The 9,744-nt window shown below is 42.6% G+C and overlaps 1 protein-coding gene across 1 annotated transcript; it reads left to right on the top strand.

Annotated features, from left to right (window-relative positions):
- Positions 1–334: 334 nt before the first annotated feature.
- Positions 335–8,194, top strand: LOC118403022. The gene is made up of 8 exons (XM_035801459.1): positions 335–443; positions 976–1,080; positions 2,268–2,552; positions 3,660–3,881; positions 4,714–4,871; positions 5,408–5,465; positions 6,404–6,607; positions 7,753–8,194. Exons 1-8 carry the CDS (start codon positions 335–337, stop codon positions 7,755–7,757), a joined length of 1,146 nt encoding a protein of 381 aa, XP_035657352.1. The 3' UTR covers positions 7,758–8,194.
- The last annotated feature ends 1,550 nt before the right edge of the window (positions 8,195–9,744 follow it).

The raw sequence follows: 9,744 nt of genomic DNA, 5'->3' as shown, positions 1-9,744 counted from the left end.
CATACATGTACGGGTAGTCCCAATGCCTTTTTAAGGCACATGTGCCTAGCGCACGGTATTGGGAGGCGAATCCCAACCCTCTCCTCCCATCGTCTTTTAACATCCGAAGTCATGTACCCATTTCATTTACAGCAGGGTGGAGTGAGACAAGTTGTGTTAAGTCCCTTTCCTACGGACACAAGGTCGGTGACACGACAGGGCTCGAACCAGGGACCGTTTGGAACTGGGCGGAACACTCTTACTCACACGACCGCTTACTTTTGCAAGTTATCATAGTTAACAAAGCCGGCTGTTAACGTTGCATTTCTTTATTCTTAGCCCAAGAACGATCAACATGGCAAACTGGACCTACAGCAAGGCCTTTGTTCTCCTGTACTTTGCTGTGATGTGGCCAAGCCCGAATGTGTACGGATTAACTAAGCAGGAAGCGGCCCAGTTGCAAAGTCAGTAGGTCCACCTTAGCTGTTAACACAGTTCTTTATACACAATTAAGATACTTCTACAGCAACAGCTTCTTTCCTCGGACCGTCGAACTATGGAACTCTATCGAAGACAACTGTTCTCCTCCTGTACATATAGAATATTTATGCCTGCAAAAACGCTGTTCACCTCTCTCTCTCTCTCTATCTCTCTCTCTCTCTATATATATGTATATGTGTGTGTATATATATATATGTATATATATATATATATATATATATATATATATATATATATATATATATATTATATATATATTCACTATTTTGTTGTAGCTTATATTTGAACATACAAAAGTCACTGTACTTTCTGTCGTGTCAATAAAGCGCGTTGTTGTTTTATATCTCCTAGCAAAATACTTTCCTTCATGAACTTAAGCCATTGCATATACATGTATTTATAGGAGCGGTTAAATGGCCTTGCATTTAACAAATCCGTTGAAAAATGTCTGATATTTAAGAGGATTCTAACCCAAGTCTAAACGACATTCACTAGGCCTGATGTTAGAGGTGAAGGCTAAGATTGACCAGACGAAAGTGCAGGTTGCGCGTACCCGGGACCACTCATTGTCACAGAGATTCGTCTTCACCCCGCCACATGGTAAGATTTCTCAGTGCCATGTTCCTTTTTATGTGTACCTTCCTTTGAAGAGATGCATATTGTTTTGCTCCGTTTCCTCTCTATACAATTAAGGTCAATGGTCTGGGCCAGACGGCGGTCACAATGTTCACTGGTAATGAAGCAGGCACCATGTGGTGTTCAATCACATTATGTGGCAAGTAATCACATTATGTGGCAAGTAATCACATTATGTGGCAATTAATCACATTATGTGGCAAGTCTATTAGGACAAAACAAGAGGCACTGGTCACCATATACATGTACACGTATATGAAGTTTTAGGTTTACCTTCATGGGGGGAAACATATTGTTTTTACTCCAGACCAGACGGCGGTCACCATGGTTACTGGTAATGAAGAAGACACCCTGTGGTTTAATCACATTATGTGGCAAGTTTGTTAGGACAGAACAAGACGGACTGGTCACCATATACATGTATATGTATATATGTAAATGTGTTGGAGTAAGGATAAACAGAGGAGTAGTTTGGCTAAGTTAGACCATGAAGGTAAACAGTACACGACTTTTGTATGTATTTTGTTTGTATGTAAACTTTCTACTTTAAAGACATTTTGTGTCGATTTATTGTAGGTCTGCTTTTTGCATAAAGCAAGCATTCTTCTAGAGTAGCATTCTTCCTGTGGTGTCTGAATACAGGTGACAGCAAACATGAACTCATTAAAACACAGCTGTCCATGGATTTAACACACTAGTGTCAGGAATGGGGATGTTGGCGTCTCTCTCGGCAAACATATTCCAATTCAGATCTCTATCGATTCGTAGAAACGGCGATGATGTAACCGGAAAACGTATACAATCTGTAATCTCCAAACAAATATGCTGTGGTATAAGCTAGTATAATCGTCATCATCATCATTGGTCGGCTGCGGCGGAGGCGACTGTACGTTTCTTCCAATACCTTCTGTTGGCAGCTAGATGACTAATTTGGACTGCAGGGTCACATTTTGTGGGGTCAAAGCACTCAGATATATCATTAAATAGGAGGTAGCTTGGGAAGGAGTTAAGCTGGCAGAGGAGTTTCATTGGTCACCTCGGTGGTACTACCTTATGCCACCGCAAGATCCGCTTCGAGATTATACAATCTCTACCCCAACTACAGTTTCTGTTGAGATACTGACAACATTGATTCTCAAACATTGATACAGCAACAGCCTATGCTTGTGGTGAGAGTGGCACCTTGCAGCTGTCGTGCGTGGAGGGAAAGACGCTCCTGATCTTGGACGCCAACTACGGCCGCACGTCGACCGACCACGCCTGCCCTTGCTCCACCTGTCGCGCCGACTGCCGGGCAGTCAACAGCTTGTCAGTGGTGCGGAGCGCCTGCCAGGGCAAACGGCAGTGCGCCGTGCGGGCCGCATACTCCATTTTCGGTGAAGACCCCTGCTGGGGTGTGCAGAAGTACTTGGAGGCGTCATACCACTGTATCACAGGTGGGTATATAGAGAATACAACACGATGTATTACGCATAACAGGCACGTTAAGTCCAGGGTATAACCTGCAAAACACAAAACAACTGAAAAACAAAAACAAAAGTTATAGTTTAAAAAATGTTTTTACGCCCGTTTTTAAATGAGGTCATGCGGAGCCCTGCGGATCTGCACCCAGCTCACCGGGGCAGTCAGCTGTAATACACCAAATGGACATCATGATATTATACATACGAGCTGAACGCCGACATGTTATACTACCATATAGCAAAGTTCATGCCCCGCTGTCTTTCACGTTACAGTGTTTACAGACGCTTCCAGATTTCGGCCGCACTACATTTTCCCCCTACGTCATTGGGTCGCGGATAAATACTAGTGTTCTGCTATCTTAACACTTGCCTCGTGGGTTTGCATGTCAATTGATTTACATGTTGTTCCTGTTTCCGTGCTGAAGAAAACAGTGGCAGTGTGTAATGGGGGGGGGGGGTCATCTGAGTGTAGTTACCAGTGTGTAGTTACCATTTGCCAAGCTGTAAAAGGTGATCATGATGTCTAATTTCTGTTTTCTGTGTTTTCAAAGTAGGACTTTTTGTGGACGCCAACTCAAATCTCATCATGCATAAATTAAAACAAAATCAACACGAAAAGATCCAGGCATCCTTAACGCTAGTTCATACATATCCGCGGTGTAAGCAATATCCGTTGTTTTCAAAACCATGGTCAAGTTGTCCGACCGTGTTTTTTTTTTAATATTGCAACTTGAAAACACGTGCACTGTAGGTCGACTGGGTATCCTAAATGCCCACTAGTGTATACAAAGACGGATATAGCTTACCCCGCGCATATAGGTGAACTATTTTTTTTTTAGTCGTTGGGCCTAATGTTACCATCATGAAGATGAAGAACGGTCCATAACGATAACTGTAGCAGCATCTCTTCTCCCTAAGTCAGAAACATCAAGCTCATCACTGACTTAAAGGTGAAGCAGGGGTTACGAGGCTGCTCGGGAAATTCCCTATCCCCTTTTTGGCCAGAATGGTTTGATCCGCTCACATCGTACCTTCGCAACCTTTGCGTGTATTCTCCATCGTTGTTGTTTTTTCTTTCAGAAAGTAACGTTGCCTTTGGCAAGCCAGCAACAGCAAGCTCTCATCCTTCACATTGGGGACCCGAAAAGGCTGTGGACGGCTTCAGAGGGACGGCCGTTTCCTGGTACAACCAGTGCCTTCACACCAACCAAGTGTATCAGCCGTGGTGGAAGGTGGACCTGGGGGCTGGGGATCCCTACACCGTTAACCGGGTCAGCGTTCTCAACAGGGGGGACTGCTGCGGTTAGTTCATTATTGTTTGTTTGTTTGTTTTGTTGTTGTTGTTTTCTTATGGCATAACGCATCAGTTTTGTTAGCCTCCTTTTCGGCCTTTTTGCGGGCATTGTCGTTATTTGTTTGGGGGGCAGGTTCGTTACAAGCGAAAAATTTAAGTGATCTACTCCCACCGGGAAAGACCCCTACTTTACAGGGGCTTCATCTTTCTTACTTCTCACAAGTGTGGTTGGGTCTTTTATGTGTTGGAGGTATAGGTCCTTTTACGTCCTCAAACACGGGGCCTTAATTTAACATAATTTCCGAAATCCGTACCTTTTTACTTCTAGGTGGAGTGAGTACAGTCGTATTTTAAAGTTGCTTAGAGCACAAGATCAGTGGCATGACAGGATTTAAACCCAGGACCCTTCTTTTGCTCCTGGGCCAAACACCCTTATGTTATGCTACGTATACACTACCCCACATTTGGTTTGTTTAAAGTGTTATTAAAATTGACACATCTTTTAGAGAATTAAAAATCCTGTCTTTTCCAAACATCTATGTAATCAGCATGAAAGCTCATCTGTGTTGATGTAATCTATATTGAAGATACAACACCAAATATTGCTTACCTCGAATTTTCGCACTTCCGTCGACCTTCTTCAGGAGTGATGATTCAGTGTCTCGTGTCTCTAAGTCGCTTACTATGCTGTTTACCATTATTTGCCTGTCATTTTTGTCACTTGCAATTAGCCCTCGGGCAAGAATTTGCAATAAACCTATTATCATTATTATTATTATTATTGATTTCAAGATAACTTAAATGATATCTTTATAAACTCTCAGTTGATTGTATTTGTAGGAGATCGACTGCGAAACTTCCAGGTTCGAGTAGGCCCGAATGAGAACTTCGCCCAGAATGACCAGTGTGGGGAGACTTACACGGCACGTCCAGCCAATGGTGCGACCATTGTGGTGTACTGCGACCAGCCGATGTCCGGCCGTTATGTGTCCATTCAGGTAATCATCATCATCATCATCGTTGCCACATACTAGTATCATTGTTCACTGAGGCGGGCCGTCATTGTTGCATACATTTCTATTCACAGCTGTCCGTTGCACCCCCTCCCAGGTGCATCACATCTCATCATGGTCTCGCTCCACAGTTCTCCTCCACGTTATGGTTTGCCTCCCCCCCCCCCATCTTTTTTCCTGCTGGGAACCACTTCAGTACCACCCTGGGAAGTCTCAGCCTCGGCATTCGTAACCACTACTTCGCCTATTGAGTCAGGTAGTGCCGAGACTTTTAGTGAGCAGTTGAGCTGATCTCAACCTTGATGTTTCTGACTAAGGGCAAAGAGATGCTGTTACAGTTACAATGTAACACGTAACCTTGTAGTGGCCTTCAGGTAACACCTTGAAATGACCTTCAGGTCTTGTTGCCTGGTGACCATTAAGTAAAGAAAAAGTACCTAGCTAATACATTCTTGATCTCTGTATGAGTGTAGAGAGTTAAGGTTGTTATTACTAAAATGTGTTGTTGCCATCTCATTCAGGTGATGGGACGGTCCGAAAATCTGCAGATTTGCGAGGTCGAGGTTTTCGCCGAAACAGGTAAGGTACATCGTGACTTTTGACGATCCTGACAACTGAGGATGATATGAATGTCTTGACAAAAACGCCTCTGCAGTTCCAAAATTAAACGTTAGAGGGCTCAGATCTGCACCACTTTGTCATGACGTCCGAGGGAATAATACTATTATCATGTGACTGCCAGCTAAAGCAGAGTGACACCTAGCGGACTGGCTGTAACCAACACTTAGAAGAATGACGACTTACCCGAGCTCTAGATTCTGAAAGAGGAAGAAATCCGTTGTTACATCCCAAAATTACTTCTATCCCAAAAGCGCTTTTGGGATGGAGCTAATTTGGGATAGGCCTGCATCCCAAACGTGCTTCTATACCAAAAGCGATTTTGGGATGGAGCACATTTGGGATAGCACATCCGTGTACATTCGATTCATTGAACATAGGCGGGGGGCGACACAGATTATATGAATGAATGAATGAATGAAGACCTTCATTGTACATACATACCCACTGGGTTCAGTACAGGTCGAAACAAGAGATACATGAAATATATACAATGAATCTACAATACACAAGAATTGTAATTCTACTACGTGAATTCGACTTCTCGTTTCTTTGTGATATTGAAAATATAGGAACAGATATGCTTTATAAGTAAAGATGTGTCTAAATTCATAAGAAATATAAATTTGTCTATATTACTTAGTTGCATGAAGTGGGGGAACATGAGTTCTATCAGTCTATAGAGTTCAGCTCTCTCTTTCTTGTACAAACTGCATTCTACTACAAAATGTACATTCTACTACTAACTTATCTAAATTGCAGTATCTACATATTCGTTGTTCTAGAGGCGTGCGGTTATATATATATATATATATATATATATATATATATATGATGTATATATATAATATAATATATATATAATATATATATATGGCACTTGTTACGACCCGTTGCAGCAGCTGACGGGATATCGCCAGAAGGTCCCAAGATGTGGCGCGATGATGGCCGCTGCGGACAGCACTACCCTGCAGAAAACGGCCAACCTGCCGAGTGCGACCCTTACGGTGTGATCCCGTGCTGCTCAACCGCCGCCTGGTGTGGAAACACCGTACACCACTGTAACTGCCATGGTTGTATCGACTACAGAAACACACTGTCAGGTACGTCGATGTAGGTTAGACATCCAGATAATAAAATACGGCAAAAAGTAGTTATTCAGGCAACTGGATATGGTTTGGAAACGTTCAGACGTTCCAACTGCTATCCAACAGTTTTCTAGAAACTAGATCTCTTCGGTGTCACTGACGAAAAATGCTGAATAGCAGTTGAAACGTCTGACCGTTTCCAAAACCATATCCATTTGCTTGAGTAACTACTTTTTTGGCACACTGTCAAGTTGGTACTGGAAATGTACAGATGCTAATCTCCAAGCAGATCCTACGATGGCATAAGATAGTACCAAACTGGCCAAGGAGTGTGGTCAGCCAAAAGGTGTCCATTTGCCATGTAGCGAAACACACTCCTAAGCCGGCTTCACTCCTCTGCCAGCTTTTCATACTATCTTGTGCTACCGTAGGATCTGCTTGGAGATTACAGATGTGTGGTCAGCATGGTTAGCAACTGTGATGGTGGTGAACACGCTGCGGCGTCATTTCCAGCAACATAAGCCATGTGCGACGTGTTTTGGTATGTCGGACGTGTGCCATCTGTTATCTGTTATCTGCCATGTGAGTTAAACACGGATCTCAGCACGTCACGTACGTTCTACAAAGTGGGTCGTGGACAATTCACGTCTTACTCAATCGTTAACTAAGTTATTGATAAAAGGACGTCGGTTATACCCCATTTTAGTCTGACGTGTTTGTAATAGTTCGGACGACACGTTTTTTTCCTCCCATGTGACGTGAATTTAGGTCAAACGTAACGCTCCCATAGTTTTGAAACAGCGTGGCGCGTTGGTACACCCGATCCCTCGATCTCGGAAGTTAAGCAACGCGCGGTCCGGGCAGTTCTTGGATGGGAGACCCCAACGACGACCGGATTGCTGTAGCCTCACGAAGCTTTCCACGAAATCGTCTTCCGGGAGTGACGTAAAACGGGGGTCCTGTGCTCGAGGAGGTGCCTCGACCACGTTAAACAGCCTCATTACTCATAATTTGGGTACCTACTGGCTGGCAAAATACACCTGGTGATTATTATTGTTATAAATATATTGCCATATTATGCTATAGATGGACAGGCACACGCACCAAGAAACATAACGTTCTTAGCGTGGATAATGATCAATTCTTTACTCCTTTCTCAGGGTAGTCGGGCGGAGGACCGCAACTGCGCTCCACAGCTTAAAGTTGAACCAATGACCGAGCTTTCATCAATGGAATTCAACGGAGAAACACAACTGTTGGTGTGAATGTGTGTGTCATGTTTTGACAAGAGCTTTATGTTCACCGGCGTTTCTTTTTCCCTTGTTTATGGACTCAAAGTTAAGATAACAAACAAGTTTACGTGATGGCTTGTTGGTTTTCATAATATTCGATTTTCTCTTATCACAATGTATGTTTTGCATATAATTCGCAAAAGCCTTCCCCATATATGAATTTGTGTGCTTGAACTAATATTCGGAATACTTTGTTTTAAGTGATAATGTCCAAAGGGACGTTTGCTTTCCCTGCTTGATGTGATAGGGTGGATATCACCATTATGTATGCGGATACAGTCTCTTTGGCTTCGCTAGGATTTGACACAAAGGAGAGAGAAAAAGTTCAATGTCACATACCGGTATAAGATACTGTTTCAGTATACTAGTAGTTATTGGTGTATAGAGATGACTGCATTCTGGTATTTTTTGAAACAGGCACATGCCCTAAATCATATCGTCACATAATAGTATACAAATATTCATAGATCCACCATTAACCATTGAAATAACTGTCAATGTTATGACCGTCTGAATTAGTATCTTGTTCTTTATGTTGTAACTATGACATTGTTTGCAAGTTAAAGACGAAGAAAATGTACTGTTGTACCATTTTGTACATGCAGAACCATGTATATCACAATAATAATTGTCTTATAATTGTGATCTTTTTAAAGACACAACAACTATTCTCTTGCTTTCTTATGCTAAAGCATATCAGTTATAAATCTCTACCAACCTAAGTACGCAGTCTATAATAGTTTAGGGCAATGACCCTAACTGATGCAGCCGCAGAAGGCCCAATTTGAGTCCATACAGTATTTTAGCCCACTTTCGACTTGTAGCAGGAAAATGTAAGGAACATTTCTTATTGGTGAGACAGTGTAGGGTGCATACGTTCAGATTAGGAATAAAAACAAGGTTTGGGTTGATTTTTAGGCCTGTGCTGACCCCTAAGTTGAGGTGGTCAGTCCCTAAATTGACGTCATGAGATGCCAAGATGGCGGCATATTTGAGGGCTCCGGGAACTTTCGCTGGTCTGAATTTATAAACATCAGACTTTAGGACGCTGTGTGGGGTGAGTTCTTATGACCTGGAATATTCACGGATGAGATTATGACAACCTGAACTTGCCTATTTTTACATTATTGCCAATACAGATTTCCATTGGTGTTCACTGGTCTTTTACCTGGGGAGTCTGACCCCAACAAGGTTAACAGTTGGCCGCACGAAGATCATTACTAATACCGGGATGACTCCTGTTGTTATCAACGATTCTGGAGAGACTCTAACGAGCTAGCAACTTCAATATACTCTCAGAGTCTTGCTACTTCTAAAACAGTGAGAGCCAACTAGATGCCCTTACCGTAGCAACAGGCTACCACCTTAACGTATTTCTACATCATGTAGTCGATGGAAAGTACGTGGGTGTCTAAATAAAGTTGAATATGTATATATTCTACGAACTTTTCAAAACATCAGCCCACGTCTTCAGACGAAGAAGTTGGACAGGTCTACTTTACTCATTCCCAGGGGAGGGAAGCTCAGCGCCATAGGACATCTCAATTTATAGAGACATACATGTATTTGTCTACACGAAACCGCCTTTCTTAAGTTTTGAATGTTTCATCTAACTACTATTCTAAAGTCGTCAAGTCTTGTGACCATTAGAATTTGCCCTTTTTTGAAAGCACAATGTTCAATGCCCAATTTGTTTATTCAATATTTCTGCACGCCTACACATCTCATGTCTCTGTCTCGACCGAATCTCATGATCAGTTGTACTGCTGAGTGCGAGCCGATTCCAGAGGCTTTACCGTAAGTACAAATTGTCACAATTCTTGTTCTTTTCGCCTGCCATAGGAGGGAGATTCTGTCACG

The sequence above is a fragment of the Branchiostoma floridae genome, chromosome 16 (genome assembly GCF_000003815.2).
Source record: "Branchiostoma floridae strain S238N-H82 chromosome 16, Bfl_VNyyK, whole genome shotgun sequence".
NCBI classification, from domain to species: domain Eukaryota; kingdom Metazoa; phylum Chordata; class Leptocardii; order Amphioxiformes; family Branchiostomatidae; genus Branchiostoma; species Branchiostoma floridae.
The sequence above is the reverse complement of the archived record's forward strand: the minus strand, read 5'-3'. Positions and strand labels throughout refer to the sequence as shown.

Bases quoted from the DNA above. Each gene is read 5' to 3' on its own strand.
- LOC118403022 (XM_035801459.1), top strand. From the start codon at position 335: ATGGCAAACTGGACCTACAGCAAGGCCTTTGTTCTCCTGTACTTTGCT. The intron at 3,882-4,713 runs GTTAGTTCATTA...TTGTATTTGTAG, and splicing joins CAACAGGGGGGACTGCTGCG to GAGATCGACTGCGAAACTTC. The intron at 4,872-5,407 runs GTAATCATCATC...CATCTCATTCAG, and splicing joins GCCGTTATGTGTCCATTCAG to GTGATGGGACGGTCCGAAAA.